The sequence below is a fragment of the Sprattus sprattus genome, assembly GCF_963457725.1.
Source record: "Sprattus sprattus genome assembly, chromosome: 1".
NCBI lineage: Eukaryota > Metazoa > Chordata > Actinopteri > Clupeiformes > Clupeidae > Sprattus > Sprattus sprattus.
This window is the reverse complement of record NC_137920.1, coordinates 865,233-884,300: the sequence shown is the minus strand read 5'-3', so window position 1 is coordinate 884,300 and position 19,068 is coordinate 865,233. Positions and strand designations below refer to the sequence as shown.

Genomic DNA, 19,068 nt, shown 5'->3' with positions numbered 1-19,068 from the left:
GCCTCCTCTGACCGCACGTCCCTGCAAACTGTATAAGTTTAGACTTCAACGGACAGTCAGGTCTGCTGAAAAGCTCATTGGTGCCAACCAACCCCCATCCAAGACCTGTTCACCTCCAGAGTCAGGAAACGGGCAGGAAAAATCACTGCAGACCCCTCACACCCTGGACACAACCTATTCCAACTCCTCCCCTCTGGTAGGCGCTACAGATCTCTGTTTGCCAAAACCCCCAGACACAAAAACAGTTTCTTCCCTCCTTCTGTCTCTCTTCTGAACAGCTAACCCATTGTGGCACTGTGAAATAACCCTAGTAATTAATATTACTCCCGCAACCATATTTATTTATTTCACCCTTACTGTATAACCGTCCTGCTCATACGGTATAGTTTTGTATTTATTCCTGCACTTCCTGGACACAAACTTCACTGGCGGTAATCGGCTAACTCATTGTGTCTTACCGTCATCTAGTGGCCATGATATGCAATGACTACAACATCAGGTGAGGGGAAGAAATATCATGAATAGCTAGTTATAATTATATCTTTCTAATTTAGCATTACTTTTTTGAAATGTTTATGTACTTTAACTATAGCTGAAGATCTTAATAAATTAAAAATGTAGGCTGTAAGAACCGTGTAAAAAGTAACACTTTGATGTAACTTACAAATGGTTCCTAGGGGAAATGAAAAACATTTATTTTCTTTAAAGCCCGATCTGGTGTTAATTCAGCAAGTGTGGGTCTAACCTTGGTGGAGAATACTATGACCTGTAGCAAGCATGTTGTGTGTGTGTGTGTGTGTGTGTGTGTGTGTCTGTGTTCTGATGTGTGTGTGTGTTTGTGTTCTGATGTGCGTGTGAGTAAGCTGCGTCCCAAAGCCAAAGGCACACCTGACTGATCACTACATTGGTGTCAGTTAATGGGATTACAAGACACTCACTATAGTATTTTCATTATACCACCCTGGGCTTTAACTCTTCGGTGACACACAGGTGGAGGATATTTATTCATGTATTTGTCTGAATGTACAGGGATAGGCCTACTGCTTTGGTGGTGGCAGTAGAGATACATAACATTTGCTCTCTTATAAGAAAGAAACGTTTTCCCTTTCTTACATCAGAATCAGGCCACATGTTGCACTTTTAAGTGTTGACCTACCTCACAGAAATGGGATGAGTTTCTTACACCAGTATAATAATAATAATTAGAAACCAACATACTTCATTGATAATTTACATCCTTCCATATAATTAACTTCATTTTCACATCTAACCATTCTAACACTCGCTTACGGGTAAAACAAGTTAATTTTACTGACGTCTATGTATGGGACTTTTTTTTTTTAACTGCTCCATGCGCCGCAATAATGGTTTGATCCTGTTTTTGACCACTCCTCCTGTCAGACATTTTAGATCAGTCTCGACCAAAGTGAAACTAAAAAGTTACTTTAGACGCTCCATTTTGTTTTCATCTGGAAGACTCCCTTTTACCGACAGAAGAACACAAAAGACGAAGGTAGTTTGACGAAATATCTCTAAAAGCTTCAGCAGGAAGCTGTTTGAATGGTTATGACAGCACTGTAATTGTGAAGTATACCATATAAACCAGTCTAGCTTCGCGTCGAAATGGTGGGCGGTAGCCGTAGCCTACACGGCCTTCAGAAAATATTTAGCCTAGCCTACATCGAGAACTTTTGACTACAATTTGTGGTTTCTTGGGCCGTCTTCAAATGATCATGGCGTGCCATACCATACCTTGTATACCCCATATGAAAAGATATGCAAAAACATAGAGGAATTGCACTTATCGTGCACAATACTTGCATGGTAAACCTGTGGTAAAGTGTCATACTAAAACCGCGTAATGCCCTCATTGCACTATACATACAAGGCAAAACGTACTGTACACAAACGCCATTACAAATTCGTTATATTCGTTGCTTTCTGACTGTCAAAACGTAGGCTATAGGCTTTATTTTACGCCCAGGGTGAGTGAGTCTCTACAGTGACGGGCAAAGCGCCTGTCGGAACTTGGTTGGAACTCGAGACAAACGATGGAATAAACATCGAAATATTTCAATTTGGCCATGAGAAGTGAGGATCCTTAGATATTTTTGGGCAAAGAGTAGGTTTTGGTTTGGGCAAAGAGTATTTTGGAGAAAACTCCTTCCCTACTCTTTAGGTTTGGTCTCCGGGCGGGGAAATCCGAATCCCGCCCACCCTGGCATTTGATTGGCTGTCTGATAAAGAAAACGACATTGACGAGCGGTGCAGATCCAACAGTTTGTGAATTATTGGAAACCCATCGAAATGGAATGCTTGAGAAAATTAATGTTTTAATGGTGTTTTAGTTATTTTACTTTTATTTACCCCAAATCAGATGTAGGCAAATAAGAGAGTCTGGAATTGCTGAAAGAGGATGATGACGTAATTTACCTATAATAAGAATACAGAATTGTATAAAGTACATTCAGGTGCCACTAGGCCTATATTAAGAATCAGTAAGAGAAAAGTATAAAGTACAAGTCGTTGACTGTATTACACATATTATCTATTTACATTTTTGCATTACATTTTGAATCAATTGTGTAGGCCAACATCGACACCTCATTGTTGATGATAAAAAAAAGCATTTTGTCAGTGGTGGTATCATGCACTGTGTGTTAAAGGGCGTGTGTGTGTGTGTGTGTCAGTGGTGATTAATGTTCAGATGATGGAGGTATGTGTGTGTGGTGATTAATGTTCTGATGATGGAGGTGTGTGTGTGTGTGTGTGTGTGTGTGTGTGTGTGTGTGTGTGTGTGTGTGTGTGTGTGTGTGTGTGTGTGTGGTGATTAATGTTCTGATGATGGAGGTTCTTCTCTCCTTGTTCTCTAGAGTAAGATCTGCTCCTGAGGAGGGGCGTGCTGCCTCTAAAAGGAGTCTCTCCAAGGAACAGCACACCAGCCATGGGGCTAGGAGGTGAGGAGTGTGTGTGTGTGTGTGTGTGTGATTAGCAGACATGAGCAGTGAGAGGAATGTTCTCCTGATGGAAGTTCTCCTCTTCTTCTCTAGGAGGGGAGGATCTCGCTCTAACAGGAGGCCACACTCCCCTACACCCACCTGTGTGTCCATGAAGAGTGACCGGTCCATCGGTCTACCAACAAACTTTACAGGAGGAGACTCTTCTACTGGACAGTAAGATTATAACTCTAGGACGTGTGTGTGTGTGTGTGTGTGTGAGGACAGCCAAAATGTTACCAATGACGGAAAACATCAGGCTGGATGTGCTTGTGTGTGTGTGTGTGTGAGTGTGATTAGCAGACATGAGCAGTGAGAGGAATGTTCTCATGATGGAGGTGTGTGTGTGTCTGTGTATGTATGTTTGTGTGTGTGTGTGTGTGTGTGTTTGTGTGTTTGTGTTTGTGTGTGTTTGCTTGTGCGTGTGTTTGCGTGTGCGTGTGCGTGTGTGATTAGCAGTCATGAGCAGTGAGGGGAATGTTGTCCTGATTGAAGTTCTCCTCTTCTTCTCTAGGATGGAGGGATCTAGCTCTAACAGGAGGTCACACTCCCCTACACCCACCTGTGTGTCCATGAAGAGTGATCAGTCCATCGGTCTACCAACAAACTTTAAGAGTGATCAGTCCGAGGATCGATATATCAACTTTAAAGGAGGAGACTCTTCTACTGGACAGTAAGATTATCACACTAGGATTCATGATGTGTTTGTGTGTGTGCGTGTGTTTAGCAGACATGAGCAGTGAGAGGAATGTTATCATGATGGAGTTGTGTGAGTGTGTCTGTGTGTGTGTGTGTGATAATCAGATAACTGCGGTGAGAGGAATGTTCTCCTGATGTAAGTTGTCTTCTTCTTCTCTAGGATGGAGGGATCTAGCTCTAACAGGAGGTCACACTCCCCTACACCCACCTGTGTGTCCATGAAGAGTGATCAGTCCATCGGTCTACCAACAAACTTTAAGAGTGATCAGTCCGAGGATCGATATATCAACTTTAAAGGAGGAGACTCTTCTACTGGACAGTAAGATTATCACACTAGGATTCATGATGTGTTTGTGTGTGTGAGTATGTTTAGCAGACATGAGCAGTGAGAGGAATGTTATCATGATGGAGTTGTGTGAGTGTGTCTGTGTGTGTGTGTGTGATAATCAGATAACTGCGGTGAGAGGAATGTTCTCCTGATGTAAGTTGTCTTCTTCTTCTCTAGGATGGAGGGATCTAGCTCTAACAGGAGGTCACACTCCCCTACACCCACCTGTGTGTCCATGAAGAGTGACCGGTCCATCGGTCTACCAACAAACTTTACAGGAGGAGACTCTTCAACTGGACAGTAAGATTATGACTCTAGGACTGTGTGTGTGTGTGTGTGTGTGTGTGTGTGTGTGTGGACAGCCAAAATGTTACCAATGACGGAAAACATCAGGCTGGAAGGTTTATACGTGTCTATAAAAGACTAGTTAGATCCACAGTTCTTTCTTTCAGCTAAATTAATACAACAGTTAATAGAAGAGCTCTGACTGCATCAAGCATATTGCTTCAGAGAAAATATACATAAAATGTGTCCCATGGTCAGTGTGTGTTCATCATGAATCAGCAGTATGGGTTCAGTCCTGGAGTATATAGTCTAACAACTCCACACTGTGTTTTAATCCCAGTCCAGACTCAACCATCTCTGCCAGTGAGTTCATGGTGCCTCCATCGAACGTCAGAAGACTGGGAGACTCTTCTGCTGGACAGTAAGATCATTGCTGTAGTATTTAAATTACGAAAATTAAGGTTGAGGATAGGACCAGTCATTTTAGCTATAGTCTTCAATCAATGTCTATGTATTGTAGCACATAGCAACACTGTATAGACTAAGGTACTAATGATGCAACTTCCAGAAATACTGCAGCATTCCAGCATCAGCAGGTTAAATGTGTATGAGAGAATGACTGCAGAAGAAATATGAAACGTAAAGTCCCTGCAAGTCACTTCAGCATTAATCACACGAGGAAGGAATCATGAGGAGAGAACAGGGCTGGAGTTAATTGCCATAAAACTCCTCAGTTCATTTGAATAATTTCTTGGTTATGCATTTTGTGTGTGTATGAGGGAGTGTGTGGGATCTACCTACATTCCAATCACACTGTTCCCTCAAATAGTGCATTTTGTGTGTGCGTGTTAATTACATTTGTAATTATTTGTGTTCATTTTTAGACACAGTTGGCAACTTAGTCCAAAACATTTACAAATGCACCAGATCCACAAGTCTCATACGCATAAGACGTTTCAGCATCTGATGGAGGGCATACCAAATAAGGGAGACGCCAGACTCCTCTATGAGATCTACACAGAGCTCTACATCACAGAGGGGGAAAGAGGAGAAGTCAATAATGAACATGAGGTCAGACGGATAATGAAAACAGTAATGTTTCTCAGTGACAGTGACATTGACAGTTACTATGAACTGAAGCAAAGAGAAGAGGTCAATGAAAATGATAAGCATGAGTTCAGACAAATAGAGAGGGCATCCTGGAGAGAAGAAGCACAAGGCAGACCAATCAAATTCAGTGACATCTTTGAACCCTTATGTGGACAAGACCAACTCATCAGAACAGTGCTGACAAAGGGAGTGGCTGGCATTGGAAAAACAGTCTCTGTGCAGAAGTTCATTCTGGACTGGGCTGAAGGAAAAGCCAATCAGGATGTCCACTTCATATTTCCTCTTCTTTTCCGAGAGCTGAACCTGATGAGGGAAAAGAACCTCAGTCTTTTCGATCTTATTCAGCACTTCATCCCTGGCATGAAAGATCCAAAAGTCTTAAGCAGTTCACATAACAGAGTCATGTTTATCTTGGATGGTCTGGATGAGTGTCGACTTCCTCTAGATTTTGACTCCGATCTAAAGTGTGATGATGTGACCGAGCCAGCCCCAGTGGACGTGCTACTGACAAACCTCATTAAGGGGAATCTGCTTCCCTCTGCTCTCCTCTGGATCACCACCCGACCAGCAGCAGCCAATCTGATCCCTCCTCAGTGTGTGAACCGGCTGACAGAAATAAGGGGATTCAAAGACCCACAGAAAGAGGATTACTTCAGGAAGAGAATCAGTGATGCGAACCTGGCCAGCAGAACCATCACACACCTGAAGTCATCTAGGAGCCTTTACATCATGTGCCACATTCCAATCTTCTGCTGGATTACTGCCACTGTAGTAGAGAGAGCTTCAGATGAGTCAAAGAAAGTAGAAATGCCAAGGACTTTGACTCAAATGTACACACACTTCCTGATCATTCAGACAAGCACCAAAAAAGAAAAGTACACAGAGAGAAAAGGGACAGATGCAGAGATAATCTTCAGACTGGGGAAACTGGCTTTCCAGCAGCTGGAGGCGGGCAATCTGATCTTCTATGAGGAAGAAGTGACAGAGTGTGGCATTGATGTCAGAGAAGCAGCAGTGTACTCAGGAGTGTGTACTCAGATCTTCAGAGAGGAGGCTGGGCTGAACGAGGTGAAGGTGTTCAGCTTTGTGCATCTGAGCATTCAGGAGTTTCTTGCAGCTTTATATGTCTTCCTCTGCTTCAGCAACAGAGAGAGAAACATGCCTGACCAACAGCAAACATCTCAGCTCTCTGCTCTGTTAGGAGCTGCAACACTTCATGACCTACACAAAACTGCAGTGGATCTGACCTTACAGAATAGGAATGGACATCTGGACCTTTTCCTCCGCTTCCTCCTGGGCCTCTCACTAGAGTCCAATCAGAATCTCTTGAGACACCTTCTTCCCCAGACAAGAAGCCAATCACAGAGCTCAGAGCAAACAGTCCATTATTTAAAACAGATGATCAGACACCTAGATGATTCATATGATCTAGATGATTCAAACAGAAGGATCAACCTGTTTTACTGTCTGAATGAGCTGAATCAGCATGCTGTAGTGGAGGTCATTGACAGGAGCTCAGGAACTCTGTATGTAGAAATGCTCTTACCAGGAGAGTGGAAGACTAAGAGTTTTGAGTTTAAGATTTCAGAAGAGCATCTGGATGAGTTTGACCTGCAGAAGTACATAAAGACACCAGAGGAAGATCTGACTGAACTCCTCAGTCCAGATGATGTTCTTCAGAAACTGGTGCCAGTGGTCAAAACATCCACATCAGCTTTGTAAGTAAATTTGTAATCTGTGACTCTCTGTGTGTGTGTGTGTGTGTGTGTGTGTGTGTGTGGTGGGGGGGTATGTATGAAGTAGAGTGATTGTAAGTGAATGTGTTGAGGGAATGTGTGTGTGTGTGTGTGTGTGTGTGTGTGTGTGTGTGCGTGTGTGTGTGTGTGGGGGGGGTGTGTGTGTGTGTTGAGCACATTATGACAGATGAAATACAGGTGTGTGTCTCACCATTTGATGTAAAGTGTGTGTCACTGTTGCACCCTTTTACGTTTTTTTTTATGGCTTCATGGACACGTTGAAATCGCAAAGCTCTGTAAACTCAAAAAGCTCATCAAATACTTTATTGATATATAGTTGAAGATAGGGGACTGGATCCCAAAATGATAACTATGATAGGAGGGTGTTCTAATAGGCACCAATCACCGCAAGTTGTCCGGTAAGAACAAAAGGATGTCAATGAAAGTCCTAAGAAGATTTATTTATTTACAAGCACACACACACTCAAGTCATGAATGAGGCCGTGACTGGCATGAATATTAGAAGTAACCGTGAATAGGATGAACCGTGGACCGTGGACCGTGGCTTCACCTTAAATAATATAAATAACAAGATATGAACAATTATGTACAACAAGGATGAATATATTACATAAATGATGATTATAATGGCTATGACATAAATGTGGCTCTGTCCCTTTAACACCCTCCTCCTCCAGTTTCTTTATTGACCAACAACAGAGGTGGGTCTGGTTTATATAGAGAAGAGGGGGAGCCTTGACAAATGTGGGGTTCAAGTCGTGTGTGTGCGTGCGTGCGTGCGTGCGTGCGTGCGTGCGTGCGTGCGTGCGTGCGTGTGTTGTACAGGTAGTGGTATATGAGTGTAATTTAAAGACAGCCAAAATGTTACCAAAGACGGAAAACACTAGGCTGGAAAGGTTATACTGTATGTGTCTGAACCTTATGGGGCAGTAGAAAGCATTACAGTGACAAGTATTGCCGAGTATACATTAATTTAATGGCATGGCACACAAGGAGTTATATGGATGGTTAATTAATGAAACGTTTATTAATACTATAAACGGTAAGCTTAAATGTTACAAGTGTCAGTCAAACTGAATGTAATGTACAGCCCAAATGAATTAGGACAACTGTAAATAATAATAATACTAATAATTGTCATTACTTCTTGGCTCAAGGCAGCATTGACATAAAATGAATCGACCACACCGTGACAATTATTAAAAAGGTTTGTTTACATAATTATAAACAATCAGTACAACCTGTGTTTTCACTTGCTACTATTTATTATGTCACGGCCCAACCCCAGGCCTGATTAGTTGGGCCATAACATAATAAATAATAGCAAGTGAAAACACAGGTTGAATGCCAGTTAGACTAAATAACCAAACCTTAACAGTCCAAGGCCTTTTAGACTTTTCTAAGTTGTCTGACATGCCAAAGAGGTATGACACTTCTAACACTAAGGCCTTTTTTGACTCTGTTAGGTAGTCTGCCATGTTTTTGTACATTTCCCCTAACTAAAACACCGATGCACATATGGAATATATGATTCTATCCTAGAAGACCTCAGCAATAATATCATGTAAGTAAAATGAATGTAGTAAAAAAAGAGTTTAATTAAAAGCAAATGTAAACATACCCTTGGAAAAAAATAGTTTCAGAGGTGCTTTCAAAGAGACTTTGTACAAAAACACATTGTAAAGATTTATTCACAAGACTTTTTAGTAGGGATCTTGTTTATTATTATTATTGTTTACGCGGGCGCAGTGCGAGTCGACCGTGTTTAACCTGTTTGGGTGCAAGTGACGCGAAAAGTATCGCCTGCGATCACTTTGCCGGTACATTTTTTTACAGCAACGTAGCGACGAAAATAAAAAACATTTTACCAAAAACTGTTTGATTATCAATTAAGCACTAATACTGCCAAAAGCACCCGTAATATGAAATACTTGTGTCCAACGGTTTACTAGAAAAACCGAATTATTTGTAACAGGATATGCCCACTGCATGTCAGAGATTTGCTGCCTCTTCAAACTAATTGTCCATTTAAACATGCTATCTTTGCCAAAATGTATTTTTTTTTACATGAACAAATCGCTAACTATCCAAACAACTAAATAATGATACTGGACAGTTTAACTGAGGGGTTTATCATGGTTTATTTATGTACTACATCATAGCAAAAAACGTGCATCTTTTTCCCTTACAATACAACTTCAAACTTCGCCGTTTTTTCGCGGGCACGACAAATATTTTTTTTCTAAAACATACCTTTATAATTAAAGCCATATGTCTCTTCTACGGAACTATGTGGTTATTTTTTGCCACAGTACAGTTTATCCATCGTTCTAGGATAGGTTTCATGAGAAATGCACACAAACAATTCATTTCCTGTAACAGTTGGCGATTTACAAAGATGTCTTTTCCGCCAATCCAGGCACTATAAAGTAATTGACAGCTATTTTATCCAATAGTACACATTCTTAGGTTTACAATGATACGCCCATTGTCTGTTTTTGAATGATGAAAGGGTCTGATTGGACAATGCGTAATGTCTCAGTGCATGATTTATGAGCCCTGCGCCACAGGCAACGACCATTACGCTTCGACCAGCTGTGTAAACACCTGCATCTGAGCTGTTTTTGCGACAACTGCCACTCGTTTCTGCTTTTTTGCGACGATTACTGTTGGGAAATGAAGTCCTTTACGCGTGAAGAAGTACTACAGCTGCTGTTCAATGACGAGGAGGAATCCGAGAAAGATTTCTCAGGAAGAGAAAGTTCAGATTCATCGGATGACATGTAAGTACATATCAACAGTTATGTTTGTGAATTATATACTTATGCTATGAGCATGCATTTCGGTATGTTTCCACGATATTATTATGTATTATCTGACTAAAAGCTTCTCCTAGCTCACGCTAGATAAAAAAAAAATTGATGCGTTATTTTCAGGCGCTCACTGATTGCTTTATATTGCATACTTTATATATTTATATTATATCTGCTGTTCTAATCGGTTGTAATGGTTAATCATTATTGTGTGAGTATAGAAATAAATGATATACAGCGTGTTTATGTACCGAGATATACCGAGCATGTATGTTCCATAAACTGCGGAATGTTATTTTATGACTAAATCCTGCTATCTGGCTCACGTTAGATACGTGAACGTGGATGCATTATTTTCAGCGCGCATTGGTTGCTTTAGTTTCATTTTTCTAATTTGATTGTAGTGATCAGTTATTCTTGTGTGAATGTAGAAATATAAGATATGTTCTTGCAACTAAATATACACTCGCTATGTAATACTAGCACCACAACTGCAACATTAGCACCTGTTGCAGGCCTTTTGTCTCTGTGGTCTCAGCCTCCCCACTCTAGAGCTCCCCCATCAACTGCAAAATTAGCACCTGTTCAACCATGATGCAGGCCTTTTGTCTCTGTGGTCTCAGCCTCCCCACTCTAGAGCTCCCCCATCAACTGCAAAATTAGCACCTGTTCAACCATGATGCAGGCCTTTTGTCTCTGTGGTCTCAGCCTCCCCACTTTAGAGTACCCCCATCATTCCCCCATTACCTTCAACATTAGCAACTATTCATTCATGATGCAGGCCCTTGTCTCTCTAATCTTGCCTATTCAGTAATCTATATGTTGATTTTTTTTGCTGGGTTGTTTTTGTAACACTTTGCAATTGATTTCTTTTTCCCAGAGATGTCCCTGCAGAAGATGACCCTTCAGACCTGCCAGGGCCCTCATGCCCTCCTCCAGTGAAGAGGAAAAGGACCACAAGGCGTGTGAAGACAGCCACCAAGAAGACAACACCCACACCATTGCTGCCTGCAGAGGATGTTGCTTCAGACCTGCCAGGGCCCTCATGCCCTCCTCCAGTGAAGAGGAAAAGGACCACAAGGCGTGAGAAGACAACACCAACACCATTGCTGCCTGCAGAGGATGCAGAGGATGACCCACTGTTGGACAGGTGGCATGATGGTTCTGAGGAGGATGTGTGCCCCCCACAGTTTCCATTCTGCCCTAAGAGGACACCTGGACCGCAGCTGGATTTCCAGAAGTCTTACAGCCCCCATGACATTTTCAAGCTGTTTTTCACACCCAGTGTCACTCAAACTCTGTGCACCAACACCAACAAATACGCTGCCCGGAAGCGTGCGCGTGGTGCAAAGACGCAGTGGAAAGACGTGACACCAGCTGAGATGTACCGATTCTTGAGCCTTGTTGTGTATCTTGGCCTGACCAGGGTGACCGCTGCAAGGGACCTGTGGAGGAAGGATCACCTTTTCAGGTTTCCCTTTCCTGGAGAAGTCATGAAAAGCTACAGGTTCATTGCCATCAGTGCAAACTTTCATATGAGTGACCCAGCTACTGATGTACTGAATGAGCGCCGCCTTGGTCAGCCTGGACATGATGGCCTTTTCCGCCTGAAGCCTCTCCATGATGACATCCTCACGGCCTGCAGGGCACACTACCACCCACGCAAGAACCTGTCTGTTGATGAACGGATGGTACCCACAAAAGCAAGGATCGGCATGAAGCAGTATATGAAGGACAAGCCAACGAAGTGGGGCTACAAGCTGTTTGTCATGGCCGATAGCAAGAGTGGGTACACCTGTGACTTCTCCTTATACCAGGGGAAGGGCAAGCATCCAAGTGGCAATGGACTGAGTTTTGATGCGGTTGTCGACTTGCTCAAGGTGCCCCATCTTGGCACTGGGTACAATGTGTATGTTGACAATTACTACACCAGTGCCAAGCTTTTCAACCACCTTCACAAGATGCGCTTTGGGGCCTGTGGGACCATCCGGGAGAACCGGCTGGGGTTTCCCAAAACACAGGCCAATGCAATGGACAAAAAGACGAAGCGAGGGGGAATTCGCTGGATCCGCAAGGGCTCCTTGCTGTATGTGAAGTGGAAGGACACGCGTGACGTTGCCATGCTTTCCACAATCAACAAGGCATACAGTGGGGAGTCTGTGCAACGGCGTGTCCGTCACCCTCAAACAGGCTGGTCCAAGAAGGAGTTTCCTGTGCCTGACCCAATCAAGTGCTACAATAAGTACATGGGCGGAGTGGACCTCTCTGATGCCCTGATAAAGTACTTCACTGTGACCCGGAGGACAAGGCGGTGGTATATGAAGATGTTTCTACACTTTGTTGATATTGCGGTGGTAAACAGCTTCATAATCCACAAGGAGATGGCAGAGGCAAAGAAGCAAAAGCCCCTCACCCAGAAGATGTTCAGGGTGCTTCTGTGTGACCAGTTGTCATCAAACTCCGAGGTTGGAAGGCAGAAGTCAGCTGTTGGGGGAGTCATGGCTTCTAATGCAGCTGTTGGGCGTGCCACGGCTTCTAAGGCAGCTGTTGGACGAGCCACGTCTTCTGAAGCATCAGCTGTTGGGCGAGCCACGGCTTCTGTGCCACCAGAGCCACAGACACTGTGTGTCCCAGAACTTGTCTGTGAACTCTCCGATGATCCTACCCTGAAAGCCACCAAGGGGAGGAGGAGGTGCAAAATCTGCAAGAACCTCACTATGTGGCTATGTAGGGCTTGTCAAGTGCCCCTGTGCATAATCCCAGGGCGCTGTTGCTACACATTGTGGCATGATGCCAAAAGCAGCCAGCGTGTCTGATTTTTTTTTTTATGATAATTTTTAATTTTTTTATTTTTATACATACATTTTTGTAAATAATTATTTGTTCTGTGTTCCTATTTGTAAAAACATCAGGACAGACTACACCTCAGACAAGTACAAAGCACAAAAATATTCATGATAATGTGAAAATGTCCTTCTAAATGGATTTGGGTAGGTTTGGGTACATTTTGGATAGGGTATAGGCAATCACGTTTATTCTCACAAAAAAATACAAAACAATGGATTATATTACACTGGAATTAATTAAAATTGGTTTGCTGAACTACAGATGACAAAAAAAAGTTTAAATTCTTGATATATAGTGACTTTTGTATTTGGTGATTTGGAGAGGTCAGGAGACACTTGGAGAGGTCTAAAGACACGTTATAGAAACTGATCTGTAACATTTGTAAACTTTTGTCTATCTGCTTGCAACTTTGTACACACACTGTCAAGATGTTTCTGTATCAGGAAATATAGGTTTTAGTTTCCTCTGATATTTTAAAACCCAAGATTATACTGAAACAAAAAAGAAAACCATAAGCATTTTTTTTTCTTTCTGACAAATCCTTAATTTTGATGCTCTGAACTGTACATTTAAATGTCATAATAAAACACTTTAACTTATTGCAGTTGGTGGCCCAAGTGTCTTCTTCAATTTAAGCCATGAATGGTCATTATGCTATGTCTAGAACAATAGATATTCAAGTTTTAAATGAAACAGTGCGGAAATAGGCAGAATTGACAAAAAAGCCATTGGTTGCAAACAGGTTAAGGGCAGCATCTCCTCTACATACTATATTCTCAGGGATAAAAAAAAAACAACCACTTCAGTCCTTCTTCATATTTCACATGGCATGCTTTGCCCAATAATATTTTCAATTAGCATAGTTTCGAATACACAAACACATTTTTTTACCATGTTCTTATTTTGCTTGTGGGTAATGATGGCCACTAAAACAGTGTGTATATGTGTGTGTAGCATGCTGTGAAGGTAGAAATACACTGAGGGGTCTGTATGTGTGTGTGAGCTAGTCATGAGTGAACTATGTGTGTGCATTGTAATTCCTGCAACGGATGTGTGTGAGTGTGCTTGCATCAAATGTATCTGTGTCTAGGGGAGATTAAACGTGTGTTTATGTGAGTTTTGTATAGGTAGTGGTGTGTGAGTGTATTAATCAGATGTGTAATTATGTTTCTCCCAGGCTGAAGGGTTGTTACCTCACAGAGAAGAGTTGTGCTGATTTAGCATCAGCTGACAGATCAACCTCCTGCAGTTTGAAGCAGCTGAACCTGGTATACAATGAGATTCATGATACAGGAGTTCAGCATCTCTCAGACCTCCTCAAGAATCCCCACTGCAAACTGGAGACACTAGAGTGAGTGTTAACACACTATAACTGAGCTGTGTGTGTGTGTGTGTGTGTGTGTGTGTGTGTGTGTGTGTGTGTGTGTGTGTGTAGGGATGGGAATCGAGAACCGGTTCTTGTTAAGAACCGGTTCCGTGTGGACCGATTCCTTGGAATCGTTAGCTAAATCTCTTTTCGATTCCGCTATCAATTATTTAAATATATATATATTTTTTCCAATTTTATTTTCAGATTCCACTATATGTATCTTAAAAAATATTAATTTTTAGATTTTTTGTAATTCTGGTGTCGATGTAAGTGCCATTTGTTTCATTGTGTTAACCAGCTTTTACTATTTGTTTGTCAGTTTTATTTTTAGTTCATGGTGAATAGACTTCTTTTTTTTTTAAACAGCACTGTAATTGGCATGTTCAAATAGTATTTGGCAAAAAATGTATGAAACCCATTACCAAATCAGTCATACATTCTGTTACTTATGGTTGGAATTATAATCAAAACAAAAACTTTTTTTCTTTTTTGGGACCCCATGGCACCCAATCAAGGAAAAGGATCCCTAGGCTATGGGTCTCTGGACCCCACTTTGAGAGTTTGTTGACCTATTCTTAGGTTTGTTTTTGGTTATTTAAAACATATAAATGTATGCATACATACTGTAAATGATGTGCATCATCTATTCAGAGAATATTATATAAAAGGAAATGAATGTAAATAAATTTGTTTATAGTATTTTTTTCCTTGTCCAATAAGAATCGAAAAGAGAATCGATAAGGAATTGAATCGATAAGCAGTAATCGATAAGGAGCCGGAATCGTTAAAATCGTATGGTTTCTCATCCCTAAGTGTGTGTGTGTGTCTGTTGTATAAGTTAGAGGTGTGGGTTGTGCGGGTAGAGGTGTTTGTGTGGATGTGGTATGGGTAGCGTGTGTGGTATCGGTATCACAGTGTTTGTGTGTGTGTGGTATAGGTAGAGGTGTGTATGTCGTATAGAGGTGTGTGAGTGTGATAATCAGATGTGCCATTATGTTTCTCCCAGGCTGGATGGTTGTTCCCTCACAGAGAAGAGCTGTGCTGCTTTAGCATCAGCTGCCAGATCAACCTCCTGCAGTTTGAAGCAGCTGAACCTGGGAAACAATGAGATTCATGATACAGGAGTTCAGCATCTCTCAGACTTCCTCAAGAATCCCCACTGCAAACTGGAGACACTTGAGTGAGTGTTAACACACTACAACTGAGCTGTGTGTGTGTGTGTGTGTATGTGTGTGTTGAATCCCTACTGCAAACTGGAGACACTAAGGTGAGTTTACATATTACAACAGAGTATATTAACAATTGTATATTTAGAGGTCTGTGTGTGTTTGTCTGTGTTGTGTGAGTAGAGGTTTGTTGTATAGGTAGAGATGTGTGTGTGTGAGCTTTGTAGGAAGATGTGTGTTTGTTTTTATATTAATCAGATGTGCCATTATGCTTCTCCCAGGCTGCAGGAGTGTTTCCTTACAGAGAAAAGCTGTGTTACTTTAGCATCAGCTGCCAGATCAACCTCCTGCAGATTGAAGCAGCTGAACTTGTCTGAGAATGAGATTCATGATGCAGGATTTCAACATCTCTTAGACCTCCTCAAGAATCCCCACTGCAAACTGGAGACACTTAAGTAAGTGTTACACACACTACAACAGAGCTGTGTGTGTGTGTGTGTGTGTGTTGAAGGCCCACTGCAAACTGGAGACAATAAAGTGAGTTAACAAATTACAACAGAGCTGTGTTTGGTGTGTAGTTCGAGCTAGGTGTTGAATAGGTAGAACTGTCTGTGTGTGTGTTTTATAGTAAGGCCTTTGTGTGTGTTGTATAGGTAGAGAGGTATGTGAGTGAATTAATCAGATGTGTCATTATGTTTCTCTCAGGCTGCAGTATTGCTCCCTCACACAGAGGAGCTGTGCTGCTTTAGCATCAGCTGCAAGATCCACCTCCTGCAGTTTGAAGCAGCTGAACCTGTCTGAGAATGAGATTTATGATACAGGAGTTCAACATCTCTCAGACCTCCTCAAGAATACCCACTGCAAACTGGAGACACTAGAGTAAGTGTGATAAAACGCTAAACCAAATCAAATCAAACTTTATTTGTCCGGCGTATTTCATACCAGGAGGTAACACAATGCGCCTCACAGTAGGACAAAAAGGGGGGTTACAAGCACTTGTAAAGACCCACAGCTTTTCCAGAGATAAATAAACAGGAAATTACGTACTAACCACACTGGCACTGTAAAGGACTAAACGGCGCGTTTATCGTCAAACAAAGAGACAGCTGATGGGGGGAGGGGGGTACAATCACTTGTAAAGAGCAAGCTAGAGAGCTTCAAGGATTATGTCTATATGTATTGTACTGCTTTGCTTTTTAAATTTAACCTAAAAATACTCTGAATAATCACTATCAGGCTAGTTCATGAGTGCTATCAGCTAGTTTTAGTCACCTGCTGAATTTCTTAGCCACACCTTGAAACAATCAGGGTCCTTTGTCTAATCAACTGCTGGGCGTCACTTCAGCCAGAATCAATCAGTGAGCCTGCTATTTCAATAGGACTGATGCTGAAGCGTTAGCGGAGGTGTCAGTCCTCGTGTTCAGCCCTTTTCTTGTGAAGACATTTTCGGGTAAAGACACGCAAGTCTACTGAAGCAAGGAGACAAACAAGTTAAACTTTTTAAAAAAGTCTGTCACAGTAGCATCTCTGTTGTCACTGCCGCCACAAGAGATCCAAGCGCATCAGAAGTCAGGGCGACCTGGGTAACCTCTGCTCATTTCAACAAACCTCATCTGCTGCAACCTCCTTCTCTGTTGGCCTGTGGAAATGTCAGTCTGCAGGCAACAAAGCCAACTTCATTTCAGGTTATGCCAACCACCTCTCAAGGGCTCTTAGCTCTCACTAAAACATGGATCAAACCTGAAAACACGGCTATCCCGGCAGCACTCTCCACTTACTATGCCTTCTCCCATACTTCTCGGCCATCTGGTCGTAGAGGTGGGACGGGGCTGAAATTCACTCCACTGCTGCCCTGAAAACACGGCTATCCCGGCAGCACTCTCCACTTACTATGCCTTCTCCCATACTTCTCGGCCATCTGGTCGTGGAGGTGGGATGGGGCTAAAATTCACTCCACTGCTGCCCTCGAACAGGTATGCCTCCTTTGAATATCATGCAATTATGGTAACTGCTCCTGTTAAAACATATGTGATGGTTATCTACCGGCCACCAGGACAACTGGGTGATTTCGTCCATGAGCTGGACACCCTGCTGTTATCCATCCCTGACCATGAGTGTCCAATACTCATCCTTGGCGATATGAACATCCACCTAGACAATCCCAACACGGCGGACTTTCGGACCCTGGTTCACTCGTTCGACTTACAACAGGTACCCAATCCTCTAACTCACAAAGCAGGGAAAGAGCTTGACCTCATCCTTGCTCGGAGCTGCACTGAAGACCACTTCTTCATTCGCTTTGATGTTCGGCTCATTTAGCAACCCTCTGTCCCTCCTCCTATGGTCTTGTTCCGGCGCAACCTCCGCAACCTCTCTCCCACCCACTTTTCCTCCCTGGTTTCATCTGCTCTTCCACCTTTATCCACCTTTTCCTCACTATGTGTCAATGATGCCACAGAATCTCTCTGCTCCACTCTGAGCTCATGCCTGGACAGTTTGTCCACTTTCACCAGACCTGCTCGATCTACCCAGTCTCATTCATGGCTGAGTGATACCCTCCGAACGCAGCACTCCAATCTCAGAGCAGCTGAGAGAAAGTGGCACAAATCTGCAGCACAGGACAATCTTGCAAGCTACCAGACACTGCTGGCCTCCTTCTCATCCAGCATCACTGCTGCTAAGAAAACTTTTTTCAATGACAAGATCCACACTGCAACTGATGCTCGGAAACTATACTACTAACAGGTAGCCGTCCAACTACATGCCCGCTGGACCCCATCCCATCCAACATCCTTCAAGCCATATCCCCTGCCGTCTTACCAGCTATAACACAGGTGATTAATGCCTCATTTAATTCTGCAACATTTCCTTCTTCATTCAAAGTGGCTCGGGTAGCGCCGCTGCTCAAGAAGCCGTCTCTCGATCCCACTCAGGTGGAAAACTATCGACCGGTCTCACTTCTCACCCTCCTATCTAAAACAATTGAGAGGGCAGCGTCCAAACAGGTCAACAAACAATCCGAAAACCAGTCTGAATTCAAAAGCAGTCACTCCACCGAAACAGCCCTGCTATCTGTGACTGAGGCCTTAAAAACAGCTAGAGCAGCAGCTCAATCCTCAGCTCTCTTCCTACTTGACTTATCAGATGCATTTGATACAGTCAACCACTGCATCCTTCTGTCCATACTGCCAAGTATGGGCATCTCTGGCAATGCACAATCCTGGTTTGAATCGTACCTCAGTGGGCGCTCATTAAAGGTGTCATGGTGTGGATAATCACTGCTGATTAGAAGATTGTTGGTCCTTAGCCTGCTGCCTCCATCTGGCCAGTATAGGGACTGCAGGCAAGGTGCGCAAGGGCACAGGGGGTCGTAACACCAGACAAAAGCGAGTTACAGTAGTCTAGCCTGCTCGTGATAAACGCGTCCATCAGTCTTTCAGTGTCGGTTGCATCTTAGCAATGTTTCTTAAGTGATGATAACATTTTTGATATGAGTTTCAAAATTGAGATCTGAGTCAAATATGACACCTAGGTTTCTGGCTTGGTGCTAGTGTTTTTAAATGTGCAGATAGTTTCTCTCTTTCGTTTTTTTCACCAATGACTAATACCTCTGTTTCATCTTGGTTGAGCTGGAGAAAGTTTTGTGACATCCATACATTTTTATTAGAAATGCAATTTACCAAACAGTCAATAGAGCT

At 42.6% G+C, this 19,068-nt stretch overlaps 1 protein-coding gene across 1 annotated transcript in view; it reads left to right on the top strand.

Moving 5' to 3' along the window:
• Window positions 1–473: 473 nt before the first annotated feature.
• The window catches only part of LOC308368891 (uncharacterized protein), a gene marked incomplete at both ends in the record, with an annotated part of 22,630 nt that continues 4,035 nt past the window's right edge, over window positions 474–19,068 (top strand). Inside the window, 11 exons of the mRNA XM_080843182.1 lie at window positions 474–499; window positions 2,874–2,957; window positions 3,051–3,173; window positions 3,511–3,669; window positions 3,856–4,014; window positions 4,201–4,323; window positions 4,649–4,729; window positions 5,199–7,136; window positions 14,013–14,186; window positions 15,211–15,384; window positions 16,076–16,249. Of these exons, the coding sequence (XP_080699308.1) occupies window positions 474–499; window positions 2,874–2,957; window positions 3,051–3,173; window positions 3,511–3,669; window positions 3,856–4,014; window positions 4,201–4,323; window positions 4,649–4,729; window positions 5,199–7,136; window positions 14,013–14,186; window positions 15,211–15,384; window positions 16,076–16,249 (3,215 nt within the window). The remainder of the gene's footprint in view (window positions 500–2,873; window positions 2,958–3,050; window positions 3,174–3,510; window positions 3,670–3,855; window positions 4,015–4,200; window positions 4,324–4,648; window positions 4,730–5,198; window positions 7,137–14,012; window positions 14,187–15,210; window positions 15,385–16,075; window positions 16,250–19,068) is intronic.